The 14,865-nt window shown below is 35.8% G+C and overlaps 1 protein-coding gene across 2 annotated transcripts in view; it reads left to right on the top strand.

Moving 5' to 3' along the window:
- The window catches only part of LOC150081521 (beta-taxilin-like), a 172,401-nt gene that overhangs the window by 61,820 nt on the left and 95,716 nt on the right, over window positions 1-14,865 (top strand). For both annotated transcript variants that reach the window (XR_016547307.1, XM_090380003.1), the window contains exon 4: window positions 4,582-4,832. Coding sequence is in view for 1 of the 2 variants with exons in the window: in XM_090380003.1 (XP_090236129.1) it covers window positions 4,582-4,832 (251 nt within the window). In the remaining variant the exon portion in view is untranslated. The remainder of the gene's footprint in view (window positions 1-4,581; window positions 4,833-14,865) is intronic.

Below are 14,865 nucleotides of genomic sequence, written 5' to 3'. Positions count from 1 at the left end.
GATGTAGGTAAAGTAAACATTGGCAGTGAGCTGGATGATTTTGTAATAACTGAGAGGAAAGTGGAGGAGAGATTGTTGAGGATAAACATAAAAAAGGCACCTGGGGTGGATGGGATCTATCCAGTTATATTAAAGGAGGCAGCAGAGGAAGTATGCAAACCCCTAGCCATAATTATGAGAGCTTCTTTGGACTCAGGGGAGGTACCCATAGACTGGAGATGTGCAAATGTAACCCCAATTCACAAAGGAGGATCAAAGGCTGACACAAGTAATTATAGACCCAGGTAAATTAATGGAGGCACTGGTTAAAGAAGCACTGCAGGATCATCTAGACAAGAATTCAGTTATAGTTCAGACGCAGCATGGTTTTGTTAAGGGCAGGTCTTGCCTGACCAATTTGATTGGATACTATGATGTAGTCACAAAAGAACTGGATGCAGGGAATAACTTTGATATTATATATTTGGATCTTAGAAAGGCTTTTGATACTGTTGCACATGGAAGACTGCTGCACAAATTGGAGCAGTGTGGCATTGGAGGCAAATTGCTGCTATGGATAAGGGGATGGTTGAGTGGCAGAAGACAGAGAGTGGTAATCAATGGACACTGCTCAACGTGGACTAATGTTATTAGTGGAGTTCCTCAAGGTTCAGTGTTGAGTCCATTGTTGTTTTCGGTGTTTATGAATGATATTGATGATGGGATATCAAGTTTAATGTCTAAGTTTGCAGATGATACAAAGGTTGGCAGGGTCGTTAAGGACACTACTGACGCTATGCTGCTGCAACAGGATCTGGAAAGGTTGAACAGATGGGCTGAGAGGTGGCAAATGAAGTTTAACATTGACAAATGTAAAGTACTACATATGGGTAACAGTAACCCCAGAGCAATGTATCAACTCTGCGGTACTACACTGACAGTGGTGGAGAATGAAAAGGACCTGGGGGTAATTGTGCAGGCAGATATGAAGTTCTCTGAGCAGTGCAGACGAGCTGCAAGAGTAGCTCATGGTGTCTTGTCAATGATATACAGGAATTTTTCTAGCAGGGATAAGGAGGTGATTATTCCCTTGTATAAGGCAATGGTTAGGCCACATCTTGAGTACTGTATACAAGTCTGGAGGCCTCATTTCAAGAAGGATGTAGAGCTGCTGGAACGGGTACAGAGAAGGGCAACAAGATTAGTAAATGGAACAAAGGGTTGTTCTTACGAAGAAAGGCTTAAGTTTTGCAAATTACAGAGTCTGGAGACTAGGCACCGGCGAGGTGATCTGATAGAGGTGTATAAGGCTTTGAATGGTTTGAGCATGCTCAATGCCAATGGGATTCTTCATCTTTCTCAGAATAATCACCTCAGAGGGCATAAATTCAAATTGAGGAAGGACGGATGTCGGATAGATGTGCGGAAATTTGCCTTTGGCCAGCGGGTGGTTGGTTGGTGGAACCGACTTCCATCACTTGTTGTTGAAGTTGATAGCCTAAACAAATTTAAAGCTCAACTGGACAGGTATTTCGAACGAAAGGAGGGGTGAAATGGGAGAGGGTTTTTTTTTTTTTTTGGCTGATGCTGAATAAGCTTGCTTTCTTGCATCATATGCCTCTACTAATGCTAATGCTAATGCTAATATTTGAATGTAATGCAAATTTGACATCTTTATTGTATCTTCCTAGAAGAAGGCACGACCAAGTGTTTCTGAAGATTTTTAAGTGAAATAAGCAACCATTAATGTTTAAAATTTCACATGGTATAAGAGTGGTATTAATATAATAATATCCTTTTAGGTATTAATTATACCTACCTAAAACCAAAACATTTACTGCATTTAAGTAAGAAAGATTTAATAGAGATGCTTTTCCATGTGAAATATTTTAAGAGTGGTATTAATATAATAATATCCTTTTAGGTATTAATTATACCTCCCTAAAACCAAAACATTTACTGCATTTAAGTAAGAAAGATTTAATAGAGGTGCTTTTCCATGTGAAATATTTTAATTAATTTATTGGTATGCAAAGGACATTTGGTACAATTTGACTCCAAACAATCCCAATAACTAAATAAAATTGGCTACATTTCAGATTTTTGGTTTAGGAGTTTTCCAACTTGACCACGGGAGACCAAACTGTACTACTGGAGAGATCAAACTGTACCACACTGAGGAACTTATCCTCAGTAGAGCTCATCTGTGTAGTAACTACATGCTCTTCCCAATTTGTTTACTATGTGTGATCATCAATGAGGATGTAGAGTAAAAACTTGATGGCAATTTGCTGGTGCTGCATTCCCAAATCTTTTATTAAAATTTATTGACATATCCCACAAACAATACTAATTTTACTAGCATCTTTGCATATACAGCAGACTCTTGATTTACTGGGATCGGATTAACCGGGACACTTCAAGACTCCAAATTTAAAAAAAAAAAAAAAAAAAAATCAACCAAAAATCATAAAATTCAAGTAATAACTAGAATATGTATAAACAGATGTTTCTTAAGTTGTAAATAAGTGACAAGAAGCAGCGTTATAAGTCTTCATTGGGAGATTAATGTGCCTATTATATTGCAACCCCCGCTGTCTTCACACCTGCCGCTCAAAAAAAAAAAAAAAAAAGAGAGAGAGAGAGAGACACACCAAATGTTTAGTTTGATTTAGAGCGTTGCGTCGATTGTTGTTTCATCGCACCACACAAAGACAAATTTTGTTTTGTTATTTATGTCAGGGGTGTCAAATTTTTTTATAATAAATATATATATTTTTTGTTTAGAAATCGCAAAAATGATGGGTAAATGCAAAAGAGTTGTACTTTCAATTAAACAAAAAAAACTTGAAATTATTCAAAAGTTTGAAAACGGTGCATCCGTTAAATCTTTAATGAATCATTATAATGTTGGTGACCAAATCATACGCAACATCGTGAAAAATAAAGGGAAGCTATTAGATTTAAAATCGACATCACAAAAAATAAAGGGAAGCATCGTATTGGACACGCAAATAGTACCTAGTAATTTTTTACGTAGGTTGCTGAATATTTTTCGATACAGTAAGTCCCTGACTTACGCAACTATGGATTTACATCGGGTTTTTTTTGCTCATTTTTTTTTTTTTTTTTTTTTTTTTTTTTTAAGCTTATTATTGTCGTTATTGATTGCTTTAATAAGCAATCAAAAACGACGATCACGGCACGCACAAATTGCAGAAGTGAGATCGAATAACAAGAAAAAAAATAGGAAAGAAGAGAAAATTCTTACAATTTATTTATGGTTTTTTTTTTATGACTGAAGATTTCAGTGAAGGGAACACATATTTCACCATAATAATGTAAAAACCCACAGAATTCCAGCTATCGGTATTTTTGCAAATGCAATAAGATCAAGTTTACTACCCATTTATAATTAGATGCACGAACAGAAAAGCCCAATAAACCAGAAAGTGCAAATTGTTTTTATTGTTTTATGGCAGTGACCTCCAGAAATGTGCTTTGGTAAAATATGAGCTTGACCAGGGTGATAATAGTGAGTTTTCGCCTTAACCCAGTGAAGTTCTTTACAGAAAATTTCATTTTGACCATTATCATGGTGCCGACTAAGTGACAGCGCTACTAGTAAATCTACCAAGAAAAGGAAAGCGATCGATTTGGATCAGAGAATTAAAATAATAAGGATGTATGAAAATGGTCAAACATTAACAAGTATTGTGCTGAATTCAGATTTGCCAATAATAATACAGTAGCAATATGTTACTAGTCATTCCCGAGTTATGTAAAACTCGATGAAGTAAGAAGTTCTGGAACGTATCTCTTACGTATTTCGGGGACTTCTTACGTATTTTTGGATTAACTGGGAAATCGATTATCCAGGATTTGTTTTTTACCATCTATCCCGGAAAATCGAGAGTCTACTGTTGTTAAATTTCAGGCACTATGATCAGATTATGTACAAGAACAGTTGGAATCAATTGTTTTTTGAAGTTAAGGGCAGCCAGAGCAAGCATCATTTTTGATGGGCAAGTGGCCTTCTTTAATCTTTGTAAACCACCAAAAAGTCTTTGAATAACACATAGCAGTTTTTTCAAAAGGCTGTTTTTAACATTTGTTTCTGTTGCTTTTCCCTAATTTGAAACAAAATTTGATGTGATTCACTGCCCAGTAAAATTACTTATTTTAAAAAGGGGTAAATAGATCAATGCACACTAATTCAGATTGACTACAGATTGGGTGATTTGTGCATTATTTTTATTTCTAAATGAGTCACTGAACATGTTGTGATAAGCTGCAACTAGCTACAGTCTCAAGATAGCAAGTCAGTTCTTGAGTGTTTTGATGGTGCCTCATATTGACTTTAATATTTGCATCATTTTGTCTTCTTTGGCAAATCACACTAGCAATATTAGCAATTACTTCATCCAGTTCTAATAATTTGATAGTTTGGAATAATGGTATATTTCATTTGCACTTAAATTTCTGGAAATATAAATGTCGTTTTGGATGGAATCTGTTAAAATAAAGGTGTTAATTAATTTTCTAAATAAAAAAATTGGCTACTTATTATACCTATAATAAAACCAGTTATTACTGTTATAGAGCAAGTGTTGAAATCACTGAATAATTATTCTACATATGAAGAAAAACTACAAGTTCTGTGTAGAAAACATGTTGAATTACTTGAAGAACAGAGGAATGCTGAGAGTCGATTAAAGCAAAGTGAAAGGTGTAGCATTCAAGTAACTAAAGAGAAAGAACAACTTCAGGCAGAACATAATAGAACAGTGCTTGCAAGAAGTAGGCTAGAAAGTTTGTGTCGTGAACTTCAGCGACAAAATAAAGCATTAAAGGTATGTGTGTTATAGGGTAAAAATGTACATATTTTTTGGTCATTGTAAGAATTAATGAATTTAATTCTTGCAATGAACTTGCAGTTAATTCATTGAAAGAACAATTTTATGGTATCTTGTTTAAATATGCTTGATTAATAATTTATCTGTTGCAGATAGTGTTTTTTTTTTTTTTCTTTCATAAAAACTAGGATGGTGAAGGTGGTTGATGTTCCATCTAGCGGCATGTCAAAAATAATTACCCTTGCTGACACATTGATATTCCAATTTCATCTTTCAGTTTTTTTTTAAAAGGCTAAAAACGTTTGATTGCTCACTTTGCATTGTCATCTGTTATTCATCAGTATAAGGCAGTGTTTCCCAAACTGGGGTCTGTGGACCAGTTACAGGAATCCGCGAAACGGACCCTCTGGAACTGGTCAAATTATTCGTTCTATGTATGGAAAATGATGATAAAGTTATTATATATTTATATAAAAATAAGAATAAAGTTCAGTTGTTTTAAACATAAAACTTAGAATTTTCTTTTCAGAAAACACAGTGTTCATCCATGTATACATGCACGCACACAGATATATATACAGCAGTACCCCACATTGCACTGATAATTGGTACCGAAACTGAGGTATAATTATAATAGGTTTTAATTGAATGAGTACCAGAGAAACAGTTTATAAACAAATTATAATAAATTTATAAACAATTTGCACTTGATAGCCAATTAAAAGGATTTGAAATAAAAAATATTGCAAAAATTTTATTAACGAAACGGTAACATCATGAAAGATGAGAAAAAAAGCTTTATTGTTTATTTTTATTTTGGTATTTCAGTAATGAAGTCATCTCTTCTTTTTCCTGGTGTAAAAGTCTTTGTAGCATCGAATCCCATCTTGTAAAATTTGCCTTATTTTGATGCTATGTTCAATATTCGTTTTTCCATTCATAATTGCCTCTCAGGCCATGTCAACCCCCTCCCCCCAAAAAACTTTCTCCAATTCTTCTTTTGGTGTTGAAAATTCTTTTGGTGTCACTTCAGAATTGTTTTCCTCTTCTTCATATTCAGTTTGCTCATCAATTTTAAGGAGAGTTGCGTCATCTAAGTCATTTCCATATGATTCAGTGTACTCACATATATTGACAGTGTCCAAAGTTTTGAATCCCAAGTCTTTTCCGATCTTCACAATGTCCTTGAGATTTGCCTGAACTTGCAATTAAAAACCAGTGAAATCATTTGCCAAACGGGCTGAAACATGCTGCCAAACAGAACGCATGTTGTTGGCAGTGATTTCTAGCCAAGATGCAGATATATTTTCGATTGTATTTAAAGGAGTAAAAAATAAATTGTGAAATGAAAAGTTTGAAAATCTATCATGGCAGGATGCAATTAAGAATACTGAACACTGTTGCATGTTGCTGCTGACTGCCTGAGGGGAGCTTTTGGTACATGTGCATGTGAGATAATAAAGTTAGCATCACAGCATATATGTAAGCGTACCTAGGCTATGACAACACAGCATATATGTAGAGTATGTGTCCAGGCTATTAAATGAGTTTTAATATGTACAGTAAATTTTTTACTTAAACTTAATTGAAATCCGTGTTATATTGAAACCTGTGCTGTTTGAAGCCCTGCTAAGTGAGTTATTGCTGTATATATATATATATATATATATATATAGGGGTCCACAAACTTTTTTTGATATTTGAAAGGGTCCATGGATCTCAGTAGTTTGGGAACTACTGGTATAAGGCATGTAATTATGAAAATTTATTTATTTTTTTAAATTGCAGTAGTAGTAGTAGTAGTAGTGGAGAATGATGCAAGAAAGCAAGTGCTGATCTAGTGCTTTCTTGAATTTATTCAAACTATTCACTTCCACAACAACAGATGAAAGCTTGTTCCAACAATCAACCACCTGCTGGCTGAAGGCAACCTTTGCATGTCTATCCTGCAACCATCCTTCCTCAATTTAAATTAATGCCCCCTCAGTCTCAGCAAGAGGAAGAATACCATTCGATTTCAATTTACTCAATCCTTTCAAGGCCTTAAACACCTCACTCAGATCTCCCTGCAGGTGCCTGGTCTTGAAACACTGCAGTTTGCAGAATTGAAACCCTTCTCTGCACCCATTCCAGCAAATCTGCATCCTTCCTAAAGTGAGGCCCCCAGGCTTGTATACAGTACTCAAGATGCAGCCTAACCATGGCCTTATGCAAAGGGATAACCACCTCCTTATCCCTGCTAGCAAAGTTTCTGTATATCATTGACAAAGCCCCATGAGCCGTTCTGGCAGCATTTCTCAGAGAATTTCATATCTGACTACACAGTTACTCTCAGGTTTTTATCATTTTCCACTATTGTGAGTTTAGTACCACACAGTTGATGAGCTACTTTGGGATTACTGCTACCCATATCTTGTATTTGTCAATGTTAAAACTGCAACTGCCATTTCTCAATCCATTGACCCAATTTTCCTATATCTTGTTGCAGTAGCTCACCCTGATTACCTTTGTATCATCTGCAAACTTTGACATTAAGCCTGATTGTGATATACCTTCATCGATATCATTAATAATGTCAGTGGTCTTCTTTGACTCAGTGTTACACAAGTGGTTGCAGTGATGTATACTTTATGTTGTGCATTATATTTTTTTCCAAAACAAGAATAAAGAAATTTGAAATAGTTCAGATTGTTTGTTCATTATTTTAGCATTATTTTAATTTTTAAAAATTATTTAAAATTTATTATTAAAAATAATTTAAGTAAAATCAGTTAAATTTAAATGTAATATATTGCTTAAACTTTTTTAACGAAGTAAGCTCTCTCAGAAAAATTGTGCTAGTACATGATGGGCTGCATACACCAACAGCAAGAGTGATTTTTTTTTTTTGCAGCCTTAACAGAGTGATGCAGATCGAAGGTCAGTATAGTAAATATTCATGATCACCACTTTATATGTGCTTATCTGTATTCAGTGAAACAGGTTTTTTTTTTTTACATTAGAAATAGATGAATCTTCAACACCAATATTGGTTGGTTAAAGAATATTTTTTTTATTCATTAATTTACATAAAATATAAATTATGAAAGTTAATATTACTTAATTTAAATCAACTGGAATGTGAAATATAGTATCAGATTTTTAGAATTATACACCAGAATTTTGTTTGCTCGTGCATTGTTTCTTTAGATTTAAAATTATTACAATATGGTTTCCACTGGTGATGGAAACACTAAAAATATATCGCTCTTATTATGCAGGAAATAGAAACCATGCCATTCTTTGCATAACCATGATAGCAATAATGGTACAGTGATATACAGTTTTTGCTGACTGAAAACTCTTATTATATTTTTGTTCCTAGCTCTCTGTGATTAATAAAAATCCGTTTTATTTTATTCTGGAACATCATGTATTTGAAAACAAGGGGATCAATATGTTTGCCAGAGTATTGTGGTGGCCTGTGGTAAAGCTTAAAACAGTTAATTGAGGCTAGCTAAAAGTGAATTGGAATTGGTAATGTAATCTAATAAAAAATGCTGGTAATGTAATCTAATAAAAAATGCAATGCACAATACTTAGGATGTTTCAGTTAAAAGGCACCAGTCTCTCTCTCTTGCATATTTTTAGGTTTAATCTATTTGTAAACTCTACTTCCCCCCCCCCATATTTTGGCAGAAATATTTATTTTTATTTTAAAATTGGACTAAGTATTGTTATTTAGATTTCATAATTTATAAATTAAAATTTTTCATAATCATCTGCTTTTTTTTTTATCAGCGGGAAAGCTGTTGCCACCCACCTTTGTCTTAGTCTAAAACCATTGTTGGTGTGCCTCTGAAAACTATATAAACTGATTTTATTTGAAGAAAAAACAAAAACAGTGGTTAAAATTTATTGAATGTTGATGGTCACTTCAATGTGTGCATTTAGTTGATTGAAAGTTGTTGCTTCCTCATACTTGGCAACCTTGCCCACCCCACCTCAAATAAAATCATTTTATGTTCCTCACAGAATTGCACTAGTGACAGTGTTTAGACTAAACCAAGGAAGGAAAAAAGCAGTTTATAGAAAAAACTTAAATTTGGAAATTGTAAGATCTAAATAGAAAATATGCTTCAATTTAATATCAGATTCAAAAATTTGAGCCCAAATATGACAAAAAATAAGTACAGACTATAAATAGATTAAATCTTTAAAAAATAATAAAGATAGATGCTAGTTTCTTTTAACTGAAACACTGTATATACAGTAGAAATTCATCAATATGGTAAGTTGGGACCTATTTTATGATTGCAGATTTTTGGAAGCTGATGCCTATAATGAAGTGTTGGTAGTAAAGTTTGGGGGTTATTAATTGTTGTAGAAAGATTATGAACTGTTGGAAAAAAGTTTTCTCATATCTACTCAAGTAAAAGGGAGAACTCTTCCATAAAGGTTTCACAGAGTTGTTAAACTCTGTGCATTGGGACCAACAGATGATGTTACTAACTGAAAATTCTAAATAGGAAGCATTCAGGCAAGATATTAGCATTAACAAAAAAAAAAAAAAAAAAAAAAAACCATTTCACCCCTCTGTTGGTTCCAAATACCTGTCCAGCTCAGCCTAAAACTTATTTAGGCTATCAACTTCCATATCATAGAAGCTATGAGGCTTTTTATACCAACTACGAAATAGTGTTTAAAGCTTAGCCCTAAATGGATGTCAAATGAACTAATGAGACATGTGACAGAGGAAAATGCATAGAATGCATATAAATTATCAACTTATACAGAAGCCTTCAGTAGATATAAACTAGTCTGCAATCAAGTTACAAAGGTGGTTAGGGAAGGTGATGCAGACAGCAAGGTCCGGAAAGTCAGTTAGGGAAGGCAATGCAGCAAAGTCAGTTAGGGAAGGTAATGAGACAGCATAAGTAAATGAGTCTTTGCTTAACAGCAAAGGCTTCTTTATGTAAAAACTAAAAGGAAGTGGAATGAGTCACATTGGTTATCTAGATATAATTTGTTTAGCTGTTTAAGACCTTGCTCAGGTTGCTGACAAACTGAATAGGTATTTTGCATTTACATTTACACATGAGGAATTCTTTAGGGAGAGGGGATGCCAGAAGTGGGCCAAATTCTGGCAGCAAAGTAAATTTCATGATAACTGAGAAGAAAGTGGAAAAAAATTGTTGAAAATAAATATAAAAAAGGCATCTGGGGTGGATGGGATATATTCAGTTATATTAAGGGTGGCAGCAAAAGCAAACCCTTAGCCATAATTATGAGAGGAGGAATCAAAGGACGACATGAATAATTACAGACCTGTTAGTTTAACTTCTGTTTCAGAGAAAATAGTGAGGTCACTGGTTAGAGAAGCATTGCAGGATCATCTAGACCAGTGTTTCTCAAACTGTGTTCCGTGGAACACTAGTGTTCTGTGAGATGTGAACAAGTGTTCTGCAAAAAATTGTAATTAATAATTAAAAAAATAAAATACAATAAATAAATTTTGCATATTTGTAGCATACACCACTTTTGTATCATTATAATATTTAACATGATTTTTTTCAGTTATTAATATACTGGCATAGACTAATAATCAAATAGATCGCAGAACACTTTATTTTGGCAGGCTTGGCATAGAGAAGTATGCGTAGAGGCAATGACACCTATAAAAAAGTAGCAATGTGGTGATTTAGTATGCCATTCGTATGTGATTTAGCCTGAAGTACACTGGTTGAAGGAGAGGAGGAAGTGAACCGATATCATAACTAAACTCACTTCCTTGTATAAGTTTTTTTTGGATAATTATTAGTATTTCAAAATATTATTATTAAAATATGTGATCATTGATTGGTAGTTGAAAAAAGGAATGTTAAAATGAGAAGTAAAGTATTTCTAGTAGTGCAACTGTGGTTGATGAAAACGAACACAATATTGTTACACTTCAAAATGAGAATGAATGTTTTCTTTCAGCCAGCTGGTAGTTGATTGTTCGAATAGACTTCTATGTGTTGTGTCGATTATTGGTAGTTTGAAGAAATTCATAGAAGAACTAGACAAAATGTTGGTGGGGATGGGCAGATAATGTGGGTAGTTTCCCCCCCCCCCTTTGGCTGATATATAAGTTTGCTTCATTTGCCAGTACAGCGCAGTTCCAATTATCTGGGGAACCTCGGATAACACGGAGGGTTTGATAAATTATTAAATAAACTGGATGGACATTAACATGATGATGTACACTCTATTTTCAGGTTAGACCTACAGTGCAGCGTTGATAGTTCAAACTAATTGGGATCGGGGATAGTGCGGACTTCTGATTTGCGCAGATTTTTGAACTTATCAAAAATGCTGTTCTGGAGACAAAAAAAAAAAAAAAAGTTTAGTAAGTTTAGAAATAAAATCACTAAGTTGAACTTTACTTTTATTCATAGGTGACAAAACAAATGGAACTTTCAGCCCCAATATAACATATATGTATAGGCTTTAACAAAAATAATACTTATTTTTTGAACTTCGTTTGTTTGCTCTCTCTCTCTCTCTCTCTCTTTTCAGCAAGAGTATTTGAGTTGGACAGCATTCAGTTTGTTGCTCGTACCAAGCCATTGCAGTCTCTAGCACTGCGAGTGCCTCGACATGCATAGGCCCGGTGTTGATGTCATTTTCTTCTTCTTCTTCATTGTTTTCGTCTGTATCATTTTTAGGAGCTCCAGTTTCTTTTACATTCACAATTTCGTTTTCATTTAAAATAGACATCGATATCATTTTCCATCCACACCCTTGCATCACCTTCATAGCAATCTTCACACTAATCCCAGAGATTGACTGAAACAAGTTGATCATCTCATTCGGTATTTGTCCCTTGTCTTCTTCAGTTCGATTCTGCTCATCTCCTACGATTTCTTCTTCAATTGGCCACAGTTTTTTCCAGGCATTTTTTAAATTCTGCGCAGTGAGTGATTCCCATGCGTCAGCTAACATTTGGAGATGTCCATGGGACAGTTTTTGTAGATTCTCTTCAACTTTTCGATGACTTTAGCATTAGCATTAGTAGAAGCATATGATGCAAGAAAGCAAGCTTATTCAGCATCAGCCAAAAAAAAAACACCACTCCCATTTCACCCCTCCGTTCGTTCGAAATACCTGTCCAGTTGAGCCTTAAATTTGTTTAGGCTATCAACTTCAACAACAAGTGATGGAAGTCGGTTCCACCAACCAACCACCGGCTGGACAAAGGCAAATTTCCGCACATCTATCCGACATCCGTCCTTCCTCAATTTGAATTTATGCCCTCTGAGCTGATTATTCTGAGCAAGATGAAGAATCCCATTGGCATTGAGCATGCTCAAACCATTCAAAGCCTTATACACCTCTATCAGATCACCTCGCCGGTGCCTAGTCTCCAGACTCTGTAATTTGCAAAACTTAAGCCTTTCTTCGTCAGAGCAACCCTTTGTTCCATTCACTAATCTTGTTGCCCTTCTCTGTACCCGTTCCAGCAGCTCTACATCCTTCTTGAAATGAGGCCTCCAGACCTGTATACAGTACTCAAGATGTGGCCTAACCATTGCCTTATGCAAGGGAATAATCACCTCCTTATCCCTGCTAGAAAAATTCCTGTATATCATTGACAAGACACCATGAGCTACTCTTGCAGCTCGTCTGCACTGCTCAGAGAACTTCATATCTGCCTGCACAATTACCCCCAGGTCCTTTTCATTCTCCACCACTGTCAGTGTAGTACCGCAGAGTTGATACGTTGCTCTGGGGTTACTGTTTCCCATATGTAGTACTTTACATTTGTCAATGTTAAACTTCATTTGCCACCTCTCAGCCCATCTGTTCAACCTTTCCAGATCCTGTTGCAGCAGCATAGCGTCAGTAGTGTCCTTAACAACCCTGCCAACCTTTGTATCATCTGCAAACTTGGACATTAAACTTGATATACCATCATCAATATCATTCATAAACACCGAAAACAACAATGGACCCAACACTGAACCCTGAGGAACTCCACTAATAACATTAGTCCACGTTGAGCAGTGTCCATTGATTACCACTCGGTCTGTCTTCTGCCACTCAACCACCCCCTTATCCATAGCAGCAATTTGCCTCCAATGCCACACTGCTCCACTTTGTGCAGCAGTCTTCCATGTGCAACAGTATCAAAAGCCTTTCTAAGATCCAAATATATAATATCAAAGTTATTCCCTGCATCCAGTTCTTTTGTGACTACATCATAGTATCCAATCAAATTGGTCAGGCAAGACCTGCCCTTAACAAAACCATGCTGCGTCTGAGCTATAACTGAATTCTTGTCTAGATGATCATGCAGTGCTTCTTTAACCAGTGCCTCCATTAATTTACCTGGAACAGAAGTTAAACTAACAGGTCTATAATTACTTGTGTCAGCCTTTGATCCTCCTTTGTGAATTGGGGTTACATTTGCACATCTCCAGTCTATGGGTACCTCCCCTGAGTCCAAAGAAGCTCTCATAATTATGGCTAGGGGTTTGCTTACTTCCTTTGCTGCCTCCTTTAATATAACTGGATAGATCCCATCCACCCCAGGTGCCTTTTTTATGTTTATCTTCAACAATCTATCCTCCACTTTCCTCTTAGTTATTACAAAATCATCTAGCTCACTGCCAATGTTTACTTTACCTACATCATTCTCCTTCCTGAATAACTCCTCATGCGTGAATGTAGATGCAAAATACTCGTTTAGATTGTTAGCCACCTGAGCAGGATCCTCAACTGTTGAACCATCAATATCCAGTGGACCAATCTGATTCATCCTTTTCCTTCTTGAGTTTAAATAGGTAAAGAACTCCGTTCTGTTTTTCTGTGCATCCTTTGCCAAGGATTTTTCGTAGTCTGCCTTTGCCTGCCTAATCTCCTTTGTGACTTGGTTACAGACCAACTTATATCTATCATAGGCTTCCATGTTATCCATTAATTTGTATGTATTCCATGCATTTTTCTTCTCTGCCACATGTCTCATTAGTTCATCTGACAACCATTTAGGCCTAAACCTTGAACAATATTTCTTAGTTGGTATGTAAAGCCTGGTAGCTTCCAAGATTAGTTCCTTGAATGCTTCCCATTTGAGTTTGCTGTTGGTAACATCATCAGTTGGTCCCACTGTATAGAATTTAAATACTGTCTCAGACCATCATAGTCGCCTTTACGAAAACAAAAACCCTTCCCTTTACCTCTGATGGTAGTTACCTCCTTGAGTAAATCCCACTTCAACACACTGTGATCACTGCCACCTAGTGGTTCATTTATCTGCAGATTCTTAATGCATGAAGAATCACTACTGATAATCAGATCAAGAGTATTGCTCCCTCTTGTTGCCGCACGAACATGCTGATGTAGAAAACAATCATCCAATAAATCCACAAAAGCCTTGCTAGTGTGTGAGTGACCAACCCACAAATTCCAGTCAATATCTGGGAAATTAAAATCCCCCATTATAAGACTCTCTGATTTACTGGCCCACTCTATTTCTCTGTACTCTGACTCTGATGAGTATCTTATTATACTCATCAGAGTCATTAGGCCTATAGCACACTCCTACTCTCAATTTTGATTTCCCTATGCTTATGTCACACCAAACTGACTCGACACTGCCCTGTCCATCGATGTCGACTGGCTTCACTTCCTTGGATTTTATGTGTTTCTTAACTAATAGCATAACCCCTCCTCCCCTCCTGTCCTGTCTATCCTTTCTATACACATTGTATTACCCAAATTCCAGTTCCACATTCCTTATATCTGTGCGACACCAAGTCTCTGATATTCCAACAATATCTGCCTTTGATGTTTTGAGCAATACCTCAAATTCATCAAATTTATTTACCAAACTCCTAGCATTGGTGTACACGCAGGTATACATGCACCTGTTTCTATTCCTAGCTACCCTAACGCAACCAACCCATGTGTTTACTTGTACCGCAATGACTCCCAGCAGTCTCTGAAATATCCTGCATCTTGTTTTTCAGGCTTCTGCTCATTTCAATAGAAGCAGTGCAAGAATCAC

The sequence above is a fragment of the Mastigoproctus giganteus genome, chromosome 8 (assembly GCF_048544385.1).
Source record: "Mastigoproctus giganteus isolate SK-2022 chromosome 8, ASM4854438v1, whole genome shotgun sequence".
NCBI classification, from domain to species: domain Eukaryota; kingdom Metazoa; phylum Arthropoda; class Arachnida; order Uropygi; family Thelyphonidae; genus Mastigoproctus; species Mastigoproctus giganteus.
This window is presented reverse-complemented; position numbering and strand designations above follow the sequence as displayed.